Raw genomic sequence first — 23,299 nt, 5'->3', positions numbered from 1 at the left:
TTTCATTATGTTAAAGTTGGTTTTCTGTTTTTTCTCTTAGGGCCTCTTCACACTGGGCCACCATGGTGGCGACACTGGTGGCCGGTCAAAATGCGCATGGACCACCAGCTCAGCCACCAGTGCAGCTGCAGCCACAAAGCTCACAGTTGGACGTCGAAGAGGCAGGTGCTTAGCGTATATATTTTTTTTGAAATTGTGAAAACATAAGAAAAAAACGTATTTTTTGTTCATTCGTTTTTATGAAATATGATATTTAGAGAGACTTTTTTCATTCACTACCAAGACCTTAGAAATAACCCTGACACGTTTCACAGTTACTACTTACTCAAGAATGAGTGTTTTAAGTTTTGATGAGCTTCTGGGACGTCTGAAAGATAAAATATCTCCAGAAGAGAAACTGCTACTAACGTCGTGGAAAATTAAATAAAAACATAGTTAATATACCATTTATTAATAACACTGTAATATCTTGACTCAATGTATACATTGCAATGACGAAAAGATGTAAATGAAATAGAGTACATATTTTGTGATACAGTATAAATAAAATCGTTTCCCCATATTTATTTACCTTAACAACTTCAAACGATTAGTAAACTAGTATACTGAGTAATGCCCGCTGGTAGTGACTGGTGGCGCTGCCAGTCGCTCCAATGTGAACAGTCCGATAAGAAACCATGGTACGACGTGGTGGCGCCACTAGACTGGTGTCTCTCATGGTGGAAGGAAAAAACATAGGTGTGCTATTCCCACAAATTCTGACGTCACTCGGATTGCAAACAAAAGATCACCTGATTGTAACTGTCAAATTAGTATATGTATTTGTTTTGATTTGGTTGTTATTGTTTCTATTATTATAAAAACAATAACAATCAAATCAAAACAAATGCATACTAATTTGACAGTTACAATCAGGGGCCCATTTCATAATAAACTACAAGTTACAAATTACAACTTGTAACTTGTAATTTCCATTAGATTTGCATTGGGCGATCAGCTGATTTACTAATAATATTAGTTTGTACTTTATTATGAAATGGGCCCCAGGTGATCTTTTGTTTGCAATCCGAGTGACGTCAGAATTTGTGGGAATAGCACACCTATGTTTTTTCCTTCCACCATGGGTGTCTCTGAAAATCGCAACCCCGAGCCACCACATTTCTGGTCGCGCGGCCAGACGCGCCACCAAAGCTCAGGGTGAAGATGTCCCATTTAAATCAATGCTAATGTAACGTAGCCACCATGGTGTCGCCACCGGTGTCACCACCATGGTGGCCCAGTGTGAAGGGGGCCTTTTAAATTTCAGTAATAGTGGCCATAGCTTGTAATTCTTTTCCATTAGGAGCGTTTGGATAGTTATTTTCCATTTTGCTGTATTTAATTTGCATAAAGGCATTGTCTCATCCTATTGTAGGCTGGGCACTCTGTAATAATGTGTTCTATTGTTTCAATTTGTCCTAGTTCACACTTGGGGCAATACGGAGATTCCCTCTTCTTCGTTTGAAATAACCTTGTAGCGTTGTTTCTTTAGTAGGTGAGGAGTGCTATTCCTATTCCTCAACAATGAATACTCCTTTTATTGTTTAGCATTGTTTAAATGAAGAAAAGTGGTCATACATTACGAAAACAACACGTTTCTCTGTTATTATTTATCCAATCTTAACAAAAGGTATCATTGAAAACTATATAAAATTTACAAACTTTTTTATCTCTTGCAATTTTTTGTAAAGTTAACGGTTTTTGTGAAATTTGGCATCAAATATTTTAAATGGCCGCCATTTTGAAACGGTTAATGATTTTTTAGTATAATTTCTAACAATAATAGGTCTTAATAAGATTAACATTTTTGCAAAATATCAAAGCTGTATCTTAAACCGTTTAGGATTTATTTATGTTTATGTAAAAAACACATAAATGCCGACAGTCAGTAAACTAGACACCACAGACCCATGTTCCTATGGTGAAATGTGTTTGTCTTGACCTAAGGAATAACGCTATGTACAAGTGTCCAGAGAGTTACAGGACGCCCTGTATATAGGGAATAAGTAAGAAATAAGGTTTGACAAATTATATAGGGATTTGTAGGCAAAGATCAGGATTTTTGGAATTGGTGGCTAAAAAATGATCACCATGTTCTTCTTATGGGAAAAAACGCCTAAAGTGACTTATAACCCGTATATTGCCACTAATCACTGATTCAAAAAATGATAGTCTTTTTGCATACCGTTTTACCGAAAAGTGGAAAACGGTCTGCCAACTGTTTGTAACGCAGAAAAACGGAAATGCTTTTTTGCCCAAAAGTAATGTCGTGAATACTCAAATTTTGTGAAATTTCATGATGAATTCAAAAATGTATTTTTCATTACAATCAGACAATCATGCTGTGTTCAACCGTATGGTTTTCATTTAAGGACTTTTACTCACCAGTGGCGTAGACATAATAAATCTTCCAGTACAGGAATGCTCACTATGGTCTTTGGAGGAAAATGAATGGCCAATTAATATATTTAAGCTCTGGAAAAAACAGCTAGAGTCCATTCCCACGCTCCTGCCCAACTGCACCACTGTTACTCACCCATGTTATAGCTCTAATAACTTTATTTTGTAGACCGAGTCATGGTCTTGATTTGTCATTATAAAAAAATATGAATCGTGGTAGGTACTGTTATTTAGTAGAACATTTATTGACACTAAATCGAAACAGTTTTTCACACATAGCATTACAGTAAAAGATACAAACTATTAAACACAGTTTAAAACATTTCTTATAATAAGTTAAATCTTCATTGGAACAAAATGATGAAAAAAAACTTAAAAAACAGTACTCGCCCAAAAGTGTTTGAACTTGCTTAGGATACCAACATTATATAGATTTAATCTTATGCTGTAAACATCCTATTCTGCAGTAGATGGTCCTGCCTGGCTTTGTTTTGTGCGTTTCATAGCCCTTATTTGCTGTATTACATCGATTTTGTTGTCTATCAGGTCAATCTTGTAGTTCACATCAGTAATGTTGTCTTCCAAGAGTCTTATGCGTTGCATGAGTTTTTCACCCATCCTGTAATGAGCAATTTTCATTAAAAAGTGGTCATTTTTAGAGTAAAACTAGTGGCTTGTAGGGGCAATAGCCCCTATATATATGTAATATATTCTAATAATTATTTTGTACAAATTATTTGTCTCATGGGTTACCGTACCCTACCTTGAATTATCGTTTAAATTTTTTGTATATTATAATAATGTATAATAGTTTTCACGTACCTGCATAATTCATTTTTATGTCTACTCTGTTTAGGATAAAAATTCGAAAGGACTCTTCATGTGGTGTGTTTATAAAAAAAATTTCTAATCATAATACAACAAAAGAACATTTTCAATAATAATCTTATTGACTATTAATTAAATATATAGGCTATACATAAATGTGTGTTATTACGTTTATCATTGTTTTAGTGTTAAAAATGAAAAGTAGGCCTAGTGATATACCTACGTGGTGCATTATGTACACCAATCACAATTTCTTTGAATATAGACACATTCACTTAGAAAAAACACAACACATAGAGATAATGTCATCTTCCAAATTGTAAAATACTAATTATGTAACAAAATCTCTCTGAAAACAACATTTGTTGTATAATATCTATTTTGGTCCATTCCTTGGTCATTATTTGGTTCTATTACTATTTTAACGTCATCTGGCCGCTTTACCCGGCTAAATGCAACATAAAGTTGACCATGGGTAAACACTGTTTTTTTTTTCTTCAAATAAATGCCAACTTTTGAGAAGGTTTGGCCTTGCGCTTTACTTATAGTAATAGCGAAAGCTAATCGCAATGGGAATTGAATCCTTGTAAATTTAAAGGGCATATTAGGATCTGTAGATATTAGTTTTATTTTTGGCATGAAAAATATGTTCCCTTTGCCTACTCCAGTAATTACTTCTAACTTTACACTTTTTTCAGACATACCTAACACAACCAATCGTACTCCATTAACTAATCCAGACCCTAGGTTCATATTTCTTATGAGCATCACTATTGAACCAACTTTTACAACTAATTTGTGTGGTGGCATTCCAGATGGTAATTGAATTTATAAACTCAATTGGTATGTTCAACCTCTCTGTAGGGTCTTCTGAAACTACTTCATCATTACTGTAGTATTCCTTATAGTCTCCTTAGATTATTTTTAATACTTCTTCATTTAAATAATCACATTGTTCATTTAAAGGACATACAATTATTTGATTGGAGTAGTTTTGAATATTTTCTGGATTTATTGAGTTGCCATAAACATGTTGTACAATTGCACAATCAGAGAGAACAAAGTTATCTGGAATGTCAATTGCCGGTGTTGCCCTATTGCTCTCTAAGGTTCCATTACCTAAGCGTAGAAGCCAATCACAAAATTCTGTTTCATTTTCATTTGCACGCATGTTCACCTTCAAATGTACTATAGTTACATACAGTACCTTTGACTATTAATACAACTTCTGTAGCCAATAGTCAGTGATATTACCATATGCTTTAAATAAAGTTAAACCACATGTTTTAAAGTAAACAAAGCAGACATGACCTAGATTCCCATGCTATTTAAATGTGAATTATTTTATTCTGTAATAACCTTTTGGTGCATAATTAAGAAAAATGAATATTTTTCCCCAAAATTTCATGCCCAGACCTTTAAAATGAGACCTCTCCCAGCTTTCTACGGCCTCCAGTTCGCTCACAATTTCATTGTAAAATTTTGGGCTTACGGAATTAGATATATAGATGCCAATTGTCAAAATGCTTGGTTAAAAACATGTACTGTCAAAGAAAATGTTTATAATTGCAACTGCTATGAATAATCTATGGGTTATAAAAATGTGCATACTGTATACATTAAAGGCATTGTAAAGTAGAGCTTTCTAATTGCCATTGTAGGAAAACAAGTTGAATTTGTATTTAATGCATGTCACTTCTTAGTACGTTGTACTACTTGTTGTCCAACTATTTTGCTCTCCTAGAATAACTTTACAGTTTAGTTGTGTTAGTTTATTAAAGTAAAATACAGGGTGTTCATTTGAAAACTTTCCATATCTGTTGTGTACAAAGGTAAGGCTTTTAACACTTATTCGTTCTCTTTCCCCCGAATTTGGACATGCCGAATCCAATAAAATTATTTTCAATTTTGGGAAATGCCTCAAAAGGACACAATCTGGGGGGTAGGGGTGCTTTTTGAGAAATTTTCAAATGTAAACATGAGTTGTGTGATATATCAATTAATTTAAAGGTCTAATCACCCCCATCATTTTTGTGCAAAAAATTTAATTATCTTTAGCCGAGGTATTTACAGGGTGGGTCAAAGCGTTTTAAAAAAGGGCTTTGAAGTTAAGTACCCTATTACCCTAACTACTGAACGGAATAGCGCCAAATTTTTTTCCAAGCTTATTCTTGAGCTATTCTTTAAGATAATTTGTAGTTAGTGTTATTTTCCAATTTAAAAAAATTCTCAAATTAGAAGAATAAAAGAAAGCTGAAAATTCTTAAATAGCAAGGCATAACAAATTTCATATCATGTGAAAGGTCCATTTTAAACAAACATTTTACGTATTTTAGTTTTCTTTATATCTCTTACCGTTTAAAAATTGCAGAAGAAAAATACAATTTTCTATGGTAAAATTATAACTACTGTAGTTAAAAAAAAAACAAAAAAAAAACAGTGTGTTAATATATAGACAAATAGTGATGATTTTTGTAAATATACAGTCTTATAGTTTTAGTGATTAGAAGATAGGAGGAGAACCCCCTGATGATGCAACACACGCTGGTGAAATGCAAATTGTTAATACAAACTACTGTACTAGTTCAATAACTCTGGCAACAATAAATGGTAAAATGGCAGCTCATTCTTATTTTAATTTCAATGTGAAAATTGATAAAGAAATATAAAACTAATGAGTACTGTTTTAATATGGTAAACATTAAACAAAGCTACACACATTATTGATCATCTACAAACATGAAATAATGGTTAAAACTTACTCGTCTTTTTCTTGATCCACACCCCTCAATCGATCTAGAAAAAATAATTTATTGGAACTATGATAAGTATGTTTCAAATTGTAAACAAAATAAAATGTTCAAATACTAAATTTACAATCCAATAGATCATTTGAATTACTCGCTTTAAATTAGCTAAACCTTCTATATACCATAAACATTTTTTTGCAAAAATTTTTATAAAATAAGAATCTTCTAACAAAAGATTATTCCACATTTAATTTAGAATGTTAGTTGGTAAGAAACTTGTTATCCAGCGTTTTTTCTGAATTTTGCTTCACAAGGTCACTTTTATAAGTATGCAGTAGTCTGTGTCATCTAAACAACTCCTTTTAAATATCTGAGATTAACCTCACCTGCTTCAGACTGCAGGTTAAAGTTCTGAAGTAGTTTGTGTCGCATTTCTTCTTGCGTTACTGCCTTGTCTTTAGGAATGTCAAACTTTGAAAAGAAAAGGTCAATCTCTTTGTCATTAAATCCACACCTGAAAAACACAGCAGTTATGAGATCACAGGATATTGCCCTTTGATAACTTAAATGAAAATGTGCTTTGCCACATAATACTTAAATCTAATATCTAATACTTGAGTATCTTCCGGGTTAAAATCATACACTTTTGTACTACGAATTTTAGTAGGTTTTTTAAAACATCAAGTCAAATAACACAAGACAATTTAACACCTTTATGATACGAAACCATAATATTCAATCCAGTTTTGGTTATTATGTGCATTGAGGTGTATCAATAAATTATTGTCTTTCAATTGTGTTTGGAGGGCTTTATTTGTTTTTTTTTTTTTTCAAATCTGAAGGTTGCTGTTTACTGGTTTATTTGATTCCCCCATCGAGCCCTTCTGAACCCAGATGCTATTATATAATTGGGCTACAAATTACTGATGCTTTTTACAAAAAGAAATCAACACTAAGTAGTAACAAGACTGGGGTTTGGATTGGACCATTCCCTTATAGAAAACATTCCAATGGTGCCAAACACACAAATCGCTAAAAAACTCCAGTCAATGACAATTTTATTTCAAGAGACAAACCACTATGTCATTCAACGGGACCAATAACAAATCTGACCACTTTGATAAACACTCTAGAAATACATGAAAAAAATAGTATAGATTCATTGATTGGATTACCTTCGTAGAAGGTTCTGAATGTCGTGAAAGTGTGAGTCCTCCTCCCCACCAATGGGAAGTGGCTGAGCATGTTTGTCTGCAATCTTCTTCATCCCGCATAACCCAAGTAGACCGCCAAACCAACGAGCAAAAATGTCTCCCATCTGTAACTCCTTCGCCTGGTCCCTGATACTTGAGCGCACTTCGGAGTAAGTGTCAATGATGATGGCCAAGAACATGTTCTAGACAAAATATTAGGGAAATATTTTAATCTGGAATTTTTCACGATGGTAAATGAAAGAAAATATGTTTAAATAAAACAACACTGTAGTGTGGATACTTTTATCCTACAGGCATATTATGGAGATTTTCCTTACTTGCAAGCGTTGGCGGCCTCTTAACGAACCATTACATTTACCCTTGTACTTAAGTCTCAGATGAATGTGGAATATAAACATAAGCACAAGATGAGCTAGTATAAGAATGAAAAGAATTGAACTGATACATTGTATTTAACGGCACTGGGACACAATCCCTAGACATCATTGCTTTGGTTTCACAGTACCTCCACCATAGTTGACAGACTGAGCTACCAAATTGTAAAATCAATTAATCACACAACGCATCATATTTTCTGTGTGCAACTTTATTAATCTCTGCTATGACCAATCAGCTCTTACCACAAGAATGAAGTAAATGAAGAAAATGTAAGCAAAGAAGTACACAGGACCAAGGAAGTGGTTAACATTTTCAATCTTGTGGTAATCAAAGTCCCCAACAGCTGTCCGGAGAAGAGCGAAAACAGAGTGTACAAAAGATCTGAAATCTCTTACCTGAAAACAAAACAGACACGTGACATAGTTTGTCAAATTTAGTGGTCACTTTTTATGAATGTAATTTCAGATTTATTTCTTACTAGCAGTACCCTCCCTTCATACAGGGTTGGTGTATAAGTATGAAATGCTTATTGCAGTTAAACTCGTGCGATGGGGGAGGACACGGTTTGAGAAAATTTGGTTATTTAAATTTATGGTGGATACAGTATAACACATCTACCATAGCCATAATGTTCTACCACTGCACCTAAACAATAGAAAAAATATCATCCAACATTTGCACGTTATCACAAATTATTTATTAAATTAAAAACATAAACATAACTGAAAACAATCCTACTTTGACAGTTCTCCTTGTGTATAGCATATTTTTGTTGCTGCTTAGTTTAAATTAGCTGTTGTCATAAATGTAAAAAAAAATCAATCATGTGTTGCACTCTGTTAGTAAGCCTTGTAAATTTTTAATGCTATTAATATCATATGGTTAATATGGTTAATATCATAGAACCAACTTGTTTAGTTGAAACAGCTGCCAAAATCCTTTAATTCCTTTTCCTTTTTAATCATTATGATTACTCTTTAGAATAACATGGAAACTTAGAATCACCATTCATAGCCTTATGAGATTTTCACAACTTTAATATGCCTACCGTATGTGTTTTTCAAGACTATCAAGTACAGTAGAACCCGGTTAACCGAATTCAGATTAATCGAAACCCGGGTTAACCGAAACGGCTTCCATAAAATAATACAGGGCTAAAATATAAGTAAAACGTAATGTAAAATGCTTTAGTAACTTCAGTTGTTTAGTTTAAAGTATTTTCTAACCCATTTTAACATTCCTGTAACTGAAATAAAATACTGTATTATATAGACATAGTTTTAAATTAATTTTTTCTAGACACTGTGGCAATACATAGGCAATTTTTAGCACATGACGGGTTAACAAAAAAATTTGTTAACCGAAAGGGCTCTCCCCCTTTTATTTCGGTTAACCCTTTTCTACTGTGCCCTGTACCTCTCTGCAAAATGTCAGCTCAATCGGTCCAGTAGTTTACACGTGATGGAACTTCGGAGTTACACACAAACAACCATACTTTCACATTCATAATATTAGTAGGATCATTAAACAACTTTTACAATGATTTAAAGTATGATTATTTCAAGATAAATATCATAAACTATACTTACTTGGCTTCCAAACAACAAATGTCCCAGCTGGGCAAACGTTATGAAGACAATAAAAAATATGATGGAGAAACATGCAATGTCTTTGGTAGCCTGAAACAAAATTTAAACTTAATAATTATTTTTATAAAATACTAAACATTTATAAGACTTCAGTATTTTTTCACATGGTAAACTGGTTAAGAAAATGCCATTCATTTATAAAAAGACAGGTCGCAGATTACTAAAACCATAAAACCTTATTTCCAATATCAAGCAACATTTTTTACAATATTATACACAGTCACGGTCTGGTGTACTTACCCTGATGTGTAAGCCACTTGCTCACTAAAAACTTACCGAGGCACTGGACCTATACACGAGATGGGTTCAAGCATCGGAAGCCCTCTCTGAAAAGCTCTTTGCAATACTGCATTACCGATACCGTACTGCATTATTAATTGAGCAATGCTTCTTTTCTCCTATATAGACAGCTCACAATATGGTTATCTGTGGGTCAACTCTCCTTTAATCCTCTCAAGTTAAACCTGCGGCTTCTGCATTAATCTATATTATTAATACGCTACATGCAACTTATTTGTAAACAATGAAAAATGTTTTTTTTTTGTTTTAAGATTTAACCCCACATATTATATACCAAAACTTTTGTCTAGGTGTGTTAATTTGCAAACTGACCATACATTTTTGAAAAAGTCCCTTGGGCTGTGCCCCAGTCGCTTTTAAATAACCGATGTTATCCTTATGAAGAACATATTTGTTTACATTATGATCAGCTGGATAATTTAATTGCTGTTAATATTTTAGTTGAAATTGAAGGAAACCTATGCTAGAAACATTTACTGACTTGACTACCGTACTGGTTGAAATGAAATATTTACTAATTGAATTTGGATTGGCGTAAATATTACAATGACAAAAAAAGCCTGGACAATTTGATATAGAAAAAGAAAACTGATTTTAACACTGTGCTGCATTTCTTGATCAATCATTGAAAAAACCGATTTGCTAACTATGGAAACATAGGAAAGTCATAGAACACCACCTAGTAGAAGAAATAGATATACTGTATTTTTTTTTATTTATGATCGATATTATGGACAACCTAATACAGCTATGAGTGGAACATTAAGTTTGTAGAAAACACTGAAAAACAAGATCAGCTTTTGAAAAATGATAGATATTTACAAGAAATGTTGATGATATCGAACTGTTATGTACATGGTGAGTATTTCCATAATCTTTGAGCCGACTCTTTTAAAGTCATCAGAAATTATGACTATTTATTGGTTTTAAAATAACGCTTGTAATAATTCGCAATTGCTCGAATTCGAGCAACAGGTAGGTACACTAGTATAGTTTATTAGAGTTTAGACCGATTGTAGTTATTAACCAGTGAACATTTGTATTTGTGTATCTGTAAATGAAATAGTATTTATTCAACAACACACGTTTATGTAAGCAAAAAAATGACGGACTTTCCTCTAAGAGTCACCTTCAAACAAATCACTCAAGTATAATTTGATATCTGTACGTTGTTATTTTAATCTTACTTTAAACTGTCAATAAAAAAATACAACATTCCCTAAGGATGTGGTCTAAAAGTGGTCTGTTATAATGAGAAGGAAATGGTTATACATGTTGATATAGTAGTTTACGCGACGATTGCGTAAAGTTAGTGTTAACGACACGAGTAGAAAATTTAAGCTACGAGCCTTGGCGAGTGCCTTAAAAACTTCTACGAGTGTCGTTAACATTATTTACGCGAGTTGCGTACACTACTTTACCTACGACATTGTTTTAATTACTAAAAATCTCTACTCATAACTTCTAAAAGAGGTTATGTTTTTGTTTATGACCCCTCATTGCCACTGACAGTGATACAACGAAACATTGTATCAAACACTAATTGCACCAATCAATCAACAATTAAATTGGCCTGAACAGCTGATTAGTTGAATTTCAAATCATTACAATTTTACTTCTCCTCTCTCAATCCTTGAACCTCATTGGTCCGTTACCCGTGTTGTTATGAGTAAAACTATGATGTTATGAAAGTAAACAATGCTGTTATGAGATACTTTTCAATTCTAAGAACTGTACTGTAACGGCTACTTTAAAAAACGGTCGTAGGTAAAATATTTTCATAGTTAAATTATGATAACATAACCTCATTATGTTAGTTTAAATCATAAAATTATCTGTTTTAACTGGTTCTACAAACATAATGTATTTTACTATAAAGATATCTTAGATCTTACCCTTGAAAGAGTGTTCTGCATTTGATGCATAGAGTGGTTGAAGTTGATGTACTTCAGGACTTTGATGCCAGCAAAGAAGAATAATATGGACAAAAGTGTTGTATAAGTCTCTTTAGCAGCATTGACTTCATCAAAGCAGGCAAACTCATCAGTTTTAGCCAGTAGAGAATTGAGTTGGGTGTTAATGACCATATATTGGAAAACAAAGAATACAATTGATGTGTATCCAAACTAAAACAACATCAAGATTAAATTAGAAAATATAATATAAACAAGAAACCTAAATACAGAACAGTTTATGAAATTTTTTTATTATTTTTTTGCTACAAAATTGCGATAGATGTGCCTTTTATGTTGAAATAATTTGTTGTTATTATTTATTGAAAGTTATAAAAGAAATATTGCTAAACTACAGAAAATTTTAAATTAAATCAGCACTGATCCAGAACCTGAGAAAACAGTGTATTCATTGACAAATTCATTGGAGCTGACATTCATAAAAAAAAATATAATTTCTAACTATTTGGTAGGATTAACCCAATTTTTTTCCTTGTTAATTTTTAAGTTATTTAAAACATAAAAATATAATTTGCAGTTTGCACTAATTAAGACTTACGTAAATGTTGTATGCTATCATTAATTATTTACCAGCAGGTAACTTTTTCCATCAATTTTGGACTAAATCACTAACTTATTCTGTTAAAATAAAATAAATACATTAAATAAGTACTTACAACAACAATGACCAAATCTAAAATATTCCAAATTGATTCAAAATAGCGCCATTTGAAATAAATGATTTCATAAATTTCTTCCACTGTATACCATAACATAAATATAACGAATATCAAAAATAGAATCATCAAGAGCATGTCTCCTAGATCTCTACTGATGAATTTGTGTGTGTAAATAATGTACGAAGGTAAAACACCCCCAGTGGGTGGTAGTTCCAGTAGCAGTCTGGAAATAAAATCAGATATTAATGCTGACGTGTGATATAAAAACCTACAAAGTATCTATATTGAATAGTTGTATTAAATGTTACTATCTTTTATTTTTTAAATCCCAAGTGATGAAATGCAGGATTATTTTACTAGACCTGATCAGGGCCTCTTTAGTAAATGGAAAAAATACCCCCGCCGCAGCAAACCTGCCGTCTAAGCGAATTTCCATTTGGCCGAATTGATTTTCAATTGATCTATTTAAATAACATTAGGTTTAACGAGTACCTAGGTTTGCTGCTACAAGGAAACTAATAAAGTAGTGTGTTTTTAGTAAAATATTGATAGCTTACTATAAAATAAATAAATTGGCCAAGTTTGATCAAAATATATCCATAAACAAGCAAACTACAACATTTTACAATATTCTCCATAAGAATAACATGGGAATTTTAAATTTACAATTTTTTTAGTTTTCTCCGTAACCAATAACCGTACAAAAACACTTTGATATACTGAATTGTTTGTTTTTTTAAGCTCTTTAAGAAGGTTTAGAGAAAAATTGGGAAATTTTGTGTTTTGAGGGTAAAAAGTGAGAAAAACCAATTTTTACCCAATAAAACCCCCCATAAAACCCTGTTCCCATGGTCCGATCTAGCTGGATCGCGAACTCATTCAAGTTTATCCCGCCTTACACCTTCAAACCAAATTTCATCAAAATCGGATAAAAATTACTCAAGTTATCGTGTTCACGGACACATATATATATAAATCTATATATATATATACCTATATATATATATATATATACATATATAAAAATTTGAACGAATGGTGTTTTTGGCCTCTGGGGACATTAAAATGAAAAAGTAGATCGGTCCCGGGCCTAAGTCTTACCATGAGACCTACGGTAATAGCTACTTCCCTATAGGGAAATTCGCTAAAAGGTTATGATTTGTTGGGGGAGCATGGAAGAGAAAATTATTTTGACTTGGACATTTTTTAAAAATAAAAATTTACAATTCTGAATGGTCAGGATGTCCGTTAGAAAAATGCAGCAAAATTGAGATGCATTGTAGAGAAATAAGGTAGGAGGAAACATTCATTGGCACACTTAAGGGTGGTGTCTAGGGCAAAGTACAGTATTACATCCTTGCCCTCATATATTACAACGCTTGCGGTGGAGGAAGACTCTTTGCCCTGTGCGATAGGAATCTCAGGCCACTCGCACAGTGCTCGCCGCATGGGTTCTTCCTTGCATAGTTCTGGCTTAACATACACTAGAGCTGAAAGCGTAGGCTACAGTCGTTCCATAAGCGATATTGCTCTATACCTTACTTCTCTTTGGTAACAGTGATAAAGGGAAAAAGAGTGAAAATAGGTGTCGTTTGCCACAATCATTAATCAAAAATTCTGTGATCCACGAAACTAGGTCCAGTTTCAAACCATCAAAAGGATTTTGATATTTTCTTTGATGGATTAAATTTAAACATAATAAGTAGTATGCCCTATGAAATAATTTATTCTTAAATAGTTAACCTGTTCTAAAGATTTTTGTAAGCCATGGAACTCACTATATTTATTTCTAAAAATATCAACTGCCCTCCTGTAACCAGAGATGATGACCCAGATAAGTGCCCTTGGAGGAAGTCTCATGGACAAGCCAGTGGTTATAGTGGGCTCGCCAAGTTTTGAACCAGAAATCTTTAGCTCGTCAGCACAAAATGATCGCACTGGAGCTACAGTTTTTAGCAGACGGAGTTAATTTATCTTTTCATCAACACAGTTATAATATAAACATAAACTCTTTTCAACTGTTAAACTAGCATGGAATCAACTAATATTAACATTTTTATTCTTACGTAAGTGTGAAGAACAAATTTATGTTGACGTTGTAAGTAGTGAACTGTAAGATCAGCGCTCGTGAGCCTCTGTCTAACCAGAGGTTGTGGAACAGCTCCATCACAGTTTTATTAGTTTCCTCCACTGTATTTTTAAAGTCAAAGTAATATCCTCCTCCGTAATAAGTAGAGATCTCCCCACTACTTATTTGCAAAGATTTGAGATCACTTGGTTTGTGGTAATGCCACCTGTAAAACATTGAAAATTGATTAATTTTTTATCAATAACCTATCCACTTTTACATTGTTCAAGTGTTATACTTGTATTAACTAACACAACTGGGTCTGATTTATTTGCAAGTCGAATCAAGCTATAGCTTCTTACTCTGATTAAAAAAATTCCTTAAAATGAACTCGTCAACCCGACCGCAATAAACTTGTAAAAACAATATGTCTAAATAATTGTGGATGTATAGACTATAGTTTTAGTGATAGTGTTACAACATAAGAAAGACACCCTGAAGATACCACTCAAGCTGGGGAATTGTGCATAGGAAATATACAAAATATTACTCAAGAACAAATGGCATCCAAAAGGATACCTAATAACTAAGTTAATTTGATCTATTATTCATATTGTGTTCAGTTAACACAAAGTAACAGATTAGTAACATACGCAGTTGAGCTGTTCGAATCTCCTGGTCCGTAATCTGCCGTTTCTTCGGAACTGCTGGAATATTCAGCGTAGCAGTGTGAGAACATAAGTTGAAAATCTGGCGGAACTTCACATGAGTCATTCTTCACTCTCAGCTGTAAAGTAAATTACAAACTTGAAAATTTAAAAATGAAAAGTAAATCATAAGTAAGTAAAGGTGTTTCGTTTCAATAATACCACAACACTATAAAACTTTGCCAGATCTTGTAGAGGTTGACTAGTTTCAATAACAGACATGGTTTTGGCATCATTACATAAAAATAATATTATACCTACATAGGTATCTTACTAGGAAAAAAATAAATTTCTAAAAAAAAACTGGCATTACAGCATGACTTTTAAACTTGTATGAAATACTCAAAGGTGAATGATAATCTTTCAAAGTAAGCGGATCAACTGTGAAAAATTTCAAGATATTATAAATATTTTAACCCTCCAGTACACGCGCGGCAATAGTAACACCAGTCCCCGTCTTACTTCTTACTGGAAACGCTCTTTAAAGTTCATATAGCATCAAACTTTCAAATAATCCAAATATAGGTAAATAGATACAGATAAATTAAAAAATAATTACAAATATTTAAAATAGAAAATGTCCTGTAGAAAACCAATCAGTCAGTCGCTGGCCTGTTCTTCATCCTCTTGATACTTGACACGCCTAACTTTACACCCTCGTAGCTCAGTACCAACTAAGACAGTCAAAACACCACCATTGTCCTTGGAAAGGTAGTGGGGAAGGTAGATCACATGTCATTAGAGGTAGAGTCATGTCATTCGCTCGCGGATTTACTTATCTCGGCGTGCTTTTTCAAATATGCGGACTCCGAGTCAGCGGCTCGTGTACCGGAGGGTTAAAGCTATTTGTTTTTCCTTATTATTAATATTCAACTGAAAACTTGATTTTCTGTGATTATACAAGATTTTATACAACTTTTTAGTCATATAATTAATGAAAAAAATGCATTACCATATTGTTGTTATTATGTATCAAAATCAAAATGCTGAAAATCTTACTTGTCTTATCCTAGGTTTTCCGATCAGTTTATTTTCATAGAGAATCATGTTTCGGTCCTCGTCTCTCATGGTCGTGTTTTCATTTATTAGATTACCATACCAGTACGTCCAAAAGGTTGATTCTTGGTAGAAATGGAAGTACTGAAATGGAAAAGCACATCTTTAACTATACTGCTAATTTTTTAAATATTGCATATTTATAATAACAAAAAAAATATTTCTTTTGACCTTTGCTGCATTTAAAATGTTGCTTTAAAGTGTCGGGAGTTTTAATCTATTACCGGTACAGAGAAACTTCCCATAACAGATCTGTTTCTTTTAAAGATGGAGGTAAACTTGGAAATGTGGGTCCCAAACCACATGGTAAAGGTATTGTTATGTAGCTAATAGCCATTATTGATTGGAGAAATTAGCACCCAGATCTCTAATACCAGAAGACCTCTTACTACTTTAATAGCAGCAGCATATTTGTGTTATATGTTTCTATGACACACATAGAAATGGAAAAGCACCTAGTTAAGAATAATAAGGGGAGAGGTAATGCTTAGTCAGTAGCTCAGTGGACTTCAAACCAAAAGGCAGCGCTGTTGTGGGTAGGTATCCCTCATTCCAGTGCCTCACTCTTGTAAGTAACCCTAAATAAACTAAATAAACCGGCTCCCCCCTTATGTGAATAGGCAAATGCCAAGTTTGAATAGGTCTCCATTCTCTTAAAGAGATATTTAAAGTGAAATAACTAAAATCATAATTCATGCCATAATTTTATATTTTTTATGCATTTTTATGTAAATAAGTAAAATAATAGTTTGTTCGTGTTAGATGAACCATTTCTAAACATAATCACATATAATGAGCTACTCACGTCCCAAACGTTTTCCAAAGTGTTTACGTCCTCATAGTTGATCACTTCGTTTGTCAGATATGTTTTGAACTTGGTTCCCATGAGGAAATTGGTCATAACTCTGGACAAGTAGTACTCATGCTGACTGTGATGACCAGCTGATACTAAACACAGTAAAATACATTAATATTTGCTGGAGGCACTGTATGATTGATAAATTCACATGTATTATACAAACGTAGTAATGTATGAGACAAAGAAACATATTGTAATAATTTATGTTACACATTAATTTCATGATACAAACTGAAATTCAACAATGTTTTAAACCTTTAACAGGTCATTGTTTTGATGTGGTTCATAAAGAGAGTAAATTTCTTTTATCAAATCAGTTTGGGACAGCACAAATTTCAAAGGCTGTTATGTCCTAAAAATCCTTCACAAAATCAATCTACATAGGCCTATTGTAAAGAAAAAAACTCAGACTTTGACTCTCATATATTTAAATATTATATTTAAATATATTTACTCCGTGCAATGCTCTTTAATGAATTCTTTACAAATGTTGGTTGCCCCTAGGTTGGAAGAACTCTAGAAAATAAAAATATCAGACAGAGCTTTTTGGCAGTGGAAGCTTGATGTTATTGAAAAATATGAGTGGACCCTGCAAAATATAAATATTCCCCAAAGGTCCTTAGGGGACGCCCCTGGCACTGTTTGTAGTTCTTCCAATAAAGTAATACCTTTAATGAGATCAATTTACCAGTCTTAATTCTACACTGAATTTACTTGCTCACTACTACACTAGTGACTAGTGTTGCACTTAAAAGGTGAATCTTTTGTAGTGGCTTATGATTTACTGAATTACCTTTTGTTTATCAAATACTATTGCATATGCTAAAATACCAAGGTTATTGAGAACTAGAAGTGAGTAACAATTTGAATTTATTGCACAGAATTTAATAATACACTTATTTCAGATTACAGTCGTTGTTGTGTTCTTTCAAGTAAAAATGACCTAGAGATACACAATCAGTTGGAAATTTATTGAAACTGTTGAATGGATTTATCAAAGGGGAGGTATGGTGCGGTTTCACACCGATCTCGAAAGTATCAATGGAAGAGTGGTATTTAATCTAATGGTTGAGATGACCTGTACCAAGCAAATCCTTTCGTTGGCCAACGATTAAAAACGAAGGTCGTCTCGCAGTCCAACTGATTGAACAATATTGTATTCAATCGTAGTAATGTTTATCAGAATGTTGCTTTATTATTTTATAGCTAATTTGGCACTTTGGTGGTTCATCTATGTTCAAACTGGCACAACTTCCAACAACACTTCCGCATCAATCGAACCAGCTACCTGCTCCCTTCTCTGATAATAATTTGTTTCCCCCAAAAGATACTGACTGTGACACTCTTTAAAAGAATTGTACCATTTGCTCAACAATGAAAATTAACAATGACTCTGTGTAAAATTCCAACACTATAAAAATCTTATTAAATAACTCTGAATTGCCCTATAAAAACATTTTTACCTATTTATTCTTAATACTATAGGGTTGTTACAATCTAATTAATAAAGCGGATTGCTACAATATGAATGGATGTGAAAATCAGTGATTTGAATTTGAACCTGTGAACATGTGCTTACTCTACATGAAATTACAAAACAAGACAGGAAAAATTTACAAAAGTGCGACTCACTGAAATCTTAAATTAACAAATAAATAACACAAATTACTTACAGTTTGGACGTCCACAAATATGACACAAATAAAGGGGAAGGGATTGGGAAATGTAACTAGCCGGTATTCTACAAGACGCGATCAATTGAACTCGTGAAACGAACGTGTAATTTTCAAATGGCGGAACTGCGTTGGCCGGTAACGAACTTTTTCACTTTCTAACAATGACACTGATACTAATTTCCAATCGCGGGGCAATTATATCCCTTGGGGATATAGGCTGTACGATTTTAAGGAAAAATAAGATTGCCCGACCAAACGCCGCGAAATGAATTTAATTTCCACGAACGAAAAACAATTTTACCGAACTAGCTACGATGAGATTTGGATAGGAACTGGCACTGCTGGAAGCAAGTGACCATCCGGCTAGACCTTATTCCCCCTCCTACTTTAGTGCGTGGTGCATTCTGGTCTATACTGATCTATTGTTTAAACCAGCTGACTGTTCTTCGCGTTACCCTGTATTGATTTGTTGCCTTTTTACAACAAAATCGGTACACTATCCAAACTGCAAACAAAACTAACGGATTTTAACAAAAAATGCTTAAATGGCACATATCATATAGTTCTAAACACGATGTTTTTATCACTCAATTAAGTTTAAAGTTATAATTTTTCTTAAAAGATTGATTCAACTTGGAACAATTTAATTGCTGCATTCAAAAATAAATATTAATCTGCTTACCTATATTTTTACTTTTTGTCCTTTGAACATTTTTTTGTTTGCTAACCAAACGATATACGTTAAAAACAAACACATTTAATTGTGGTATTTACATTTGTCAAATAAATGTATTTCCATAATTGACTGTATAAGAATATAAATGATACAGCAACAATATAGTGTTTTGTATAATCAAATCATAGAAAATCTAAAGAAACAGGTAAGCCTATGATTATTTTACTCTATGTGTGTAGTACTGTAATAAACATTCTAAAAACTAAAACTTACAAAATCCTAGAACAATTAAGAAGACCAGGTAAACAAACATTTCTCTGATACAAAGCTTCAGGAATTCCTCCCTCTCCATGTACCTTTTGCCGATTTCTCGAGTGGTAAAAATCACTGTAAATGATATTGTTTCATTAGAATTGACAACTACCTGAACTACCTATTTCTGTAGTTAGTCTTTGAACAAATCTATTGTCATACACATATAGGCTAAGTTATGTGTGCAACAAAACTAACCGGTTTACATTGGTTTAATGTAAGGTTAAATATATTTCTAAGTACAAACCTTGAGCCTTAGTTGCCAACAAATCTTTGGAAAAAATGCAAGCTGGCTATATAAAATGTAACAATGCACAACTTATGCGGTAGACTAGTCACAGGGTGGACCAGGCGTTGTAAGGTGCCATTTTCCATCTGCCTTTTTGAATTCTTTAAAATTTTTTTCTTGACTTTCGGTATCTGTCTTGACTATCAACAACTAGGCTACCAACATTGACACAACACTGCATTCAATGTAGTCTATTAGTGAATAAATATTGATTAATTGGCCGAATGATCTAGAAAGCATTTGTTCCAAAAATTGTATTTTTAATTTAACCATTTTTTTATACTTATAATCTTATTAGCCTACACTTATTTTTTGTTAGGCTAATGTTTAATCTTCTTGAGGGGAAAATTTTGCTAAAGACTTGTTTTTAACTCTTCATGCAACTACGGTACACAGTTAGCCAGTTTTTTATTTATATTTTTAAATACTAAAAATATAAAGAAAAAACCAGCAACTTATCCATGTCAGTATTTAAAACGAGAATCATATTAATTAATCAATAAAATCACTCACTTGGAGCTTCCTTAACAGGTTTGTGCTGCAGATATTCAGAACTTTTCGCAGATGGAGGGACTGAATCATCCTCTTTTTGGTCTTTTTTCTCAATGTTTTTCCTTTTCCTGAGTGTGTCTTTTGATGATATAGATTCTTCATCAAAATCTTTGTTTTTAGTCTTAGCCATTTCTAATGATTAAATATTCCTCTAAAACCATATAGGTACATAAATTAGTATTATGTCAAAGTTGTGTCATGAGGGATTAACATTAACATTGATTAACATTGACTGATGCTGCACTGCATTGCTTATATGTGTTAAATGTGAAGATTATGAAGTCAATAGATACACACATTTAGTGTTTTCAAAATGTCATTAATTCTATTCAGAATGTAGTAGGGAAGCTATATAGATGAACTGCTCAGGTTTAGATCAATATTTCCTATAAAACCTCATCTGAAAACAATATTGAATTTTTAATGATTCCATGGTTATATGATATGGGCATTTGTTACTTGTATAATAGACATTCCACACCAAATTAGGAAATTTTGTTCACAAAGTTTCCAGAATGATATTTTTATAGGCTGTTTACAGGATTAAAAAATATTTGTTGATAATTATTGCTTCAAATAGCCAAAAAAGGTGTTAGAAAGCTGTTATGTGGTGGAGTATGTCAAGCTTGATGTTCATTTTATAAAAATCAAAACATAAAGATCCCTTTTAATAGGTAAGAAGATGTCTGTACTTGAAGATGTTTAAACACAAATATCAACGCAATAAGAAAATTGATTACTTACCCAATAAAAAACAATTAATAAAATACTCTATTAAAACTTGTTATTTATGAACAACCATAACAATATTAGAATTGGGCAGTTTAAAGAAAAACAAATTGCTTGGGAAACCATACAAAATAATAAAGCAGCTGATTCAGTTTAAAAATATTATATTAGAGAAAGAATGCAGGAAACAAAATGTACAAGTATCATTGATTATCGACTAATAAGGCCATTGGAATAATGTGTATTCTTAGGGAGGTTTGTTGTTTACCATAGATAAAACATAGTCCGTTATGCTTATGGAAGAGTACCTAGTTTAGTAGGTTTTAATAAAATGCTAACAAAGACATGATTAATAAAGCAGAATTGAGCCATCTAGGGACCCAATTGATAGATTTTCATCACCGTTTTGTATTTTATCACAGAAATTTTATACGATATTTTGAACCTTTGGCAGGATTTAACAGTGGTTCTGTCAAACAAAATATATAACTTCTAAAGATATTCTAAAAAAATAGATATTTTTCAAAATATAATGAACAAACCAAAGTTTGCTGATCCTGGTTTATAAAAGTTCTTTAGAATGCATGCAAATGCAACTAGTCACTTTTCTGGAAAAGAAAACTGTTAATATTAAAAGAGCCTGTTTTTGCTTGTTGTTTTTTTAGTTTTTTTGTAGAACCAGTGGTGGTTCTAGGCCAATGTCAAGGAGGGGTTCTTCCACCTCCCCCCCCCCTAAGAAAAGTTGGGGGTTCAGAGGTCTTCCTCTGGAAAATTTGAGTATTTAAAAAAAACTGTTTGGTGAATTTCTTAAGACATTTCAACGTCTAGAACCGTATCCAAAAACCTCCGTTTGTTTTCTTAGGATGAAATGTACGTTTAAATATATTTTTTCAGGACCAATTGAAGGGGGGGGGGGTTAGCCCCTGTAGCTCTTGGAACCGCCACTGTGCAGGACACGTTTTTGGTAAATATATAAACTGTCTACTGTAGTCTAGTATGTGTTTTAGAAAGCATCATGCAATTATCCTGTAATAAAAGTAAAAACATCACGGAAAAGTAAACCTTTTTGAATAAACATTACAATGATTTCATGACTCAAATTCGAATGTTACAGACTTTGAGTTCAAATTACTTTACTTATGCGTGTACTAATTGTAAAATCAAAATTAAACAACTTGTTTTAATCTTTGGTTTATCCCAGGTTCAATAACGTGAACTACATTTTGGGTATTACCTTTTTTGTTGTCTGTGTTCTTAAACTAGTAATTTGTACATCAGAAACCAAATTGTTTTAAAATGTTAAATCTTCACTTCTTTCCTTATTCAATATGAATGGAAGAGAATTTCACCAATAAATAATATAGTACAAAACCCTCAGGAAATAAAACTAATTATACATCCAGCAGTCTCAATATTTTTAGGAACTTGTTTCAAATTTGAGTCCACTTCAATTGTTTTATAGTCTATTAACAAAATTTAGGCGGTTTAAGGGGTTTCCAGGGTTCCCCCCACCACTTTTTTTAAGTTTATTCCATATATCGACTATTGTTTATTAGCTGGCTATTGTTTCAAAGTTATAGTGAGGAGGTGGAGGGGATGGGATTGCTTCCCCTCAAATCCCCTAAATTTTGTGAACGGAGTATAGTAATAAGTGAGTAAAGCAATGAGTTAAAGGCACACATTAAGATTATTGAAATATGTTTTTTACATTTTATTAAAACCTTACAAACATCACAAGACTTAAAATGCTATGTACATTTCCTGTTTCCATCAACCACACTGGACATATAATAAATGAAAGAGGAAAAAGGTAGAGAGAGAGGTACAGAAAGACCACTTAATATAGAAGAAAAATAAATTTACACTATAGGTATTTAGTAAATGAGGAAACTTATTTTGCAGATCATGATTAGTGCAGCAAGTTAGTTTTCTTTCAATGTTTTCTTAGCCCTGATTTGCTGTATGGAATCTATTTTGTTATCAATCAAATCAATCTTGTAATTAACATCAGTTATGTTCTCTTCCAGATTTCTTATACGCTGCATGAGCTTTTCTCCAAGCCTGAAACAGTTTTTGATGATTTTAAAACTGTATGAAAAATACTATAACTATGCATTCATCAACATAACAAATAAACCAAATAAATTATTAAATTTACCTTCTGAATTATCTTGACCCCAAACCC

At 32.7% G+C, this 23,299-nt stretch overlaps 1 protein-coding gene across 1 annotated transcript in view; it reads right to left on the bottom strand.

The window, feature by feature from the left end:
• Nucleotides 1-2,673: 2,673 nt before the first annotated feature.
• Nucleotides 2,674-23,299, bottom strand: part of LOC128995452 (uncharacterized) — a 31,517-nt gene continuing 10,891 nt past the window's right edge. Inside the window, exons 15-29 of the mRNA XM_054420471.1 lie at nt 23,040-23,175; nt 20,347-20,521; nt 19,506-19,619; nt 16,827-16,969; nt 15,965-16,105; nt 14,912-15,045; nt 14,257-14,484; nt 12,188-12,413; nt 11,454-11,684; nt 9,199-9,288; nt 7,852-8,004; nt 7,193-7,413; nt 6,404-6,531; nt 6,030-6,063; nt 2,674-3,058 (exon numbers count right to left, since the gene is read on the bottom strand). Coding sequence (XP_054276446.1) covers nt 2,896-3,058; nt 6,030-6,063; nt 6,404-6,531; nt 7,193-7,413; nt 7,852-8,004; nt 9,199-9,288; nt 11,454-11,684; nt 12,188-12,413; nt 14,257-14,484; nt 14,912-15,045; nt 15,965-16,105; nt 16,827-16,969; nt 19,506-19,619; nt 20,347-20,521; nt 23,040-23,175 — 2,317 coding nt within the window. The 3' untranslated portion in view covers nt 2,674-2,895. The remainder of the gene's footprint in view (nt 3,059-6,029; nt 6,064-6,403; nt 6,532-7,192; nt 7,414-7,851; nt 8,005-9,198; nt 9,289-11,453; nt 11,685-12,187; nt 12,414-14,256; nt 14,485-14,911; nt 15,046-15,964; nt 16,106-16,826; nt 16,970-19,505; nt 19,620-20,346; nt 20,522-23,039; nt 23,176-23,299) is intronic.

The sequence above is a fragment of the Macrosteles quadrilineatus genome, unplaced genomic scaffold (assembly GCF_028750875.1).
Source record: "Macrosteles quadrilineatus isolate MER2022 unplaced genomic scaffold, UCM_ALF_1.0 Scaffold_5__1_contigs__length_97177068, whole genome shotgun sequence".
Lineage (NCBI taxonomy): Eukaryota > Metazoa > Arthropoda > Insecta > Hemiptera > Cicadellidae > Macrosteles > Macrosteles quadrilineatus.
The sequence above is the reverse complement of the archived record's forward strand: the minus strand, read 5'-3'. Positions and strand labels throughout refer to the sequence as shown.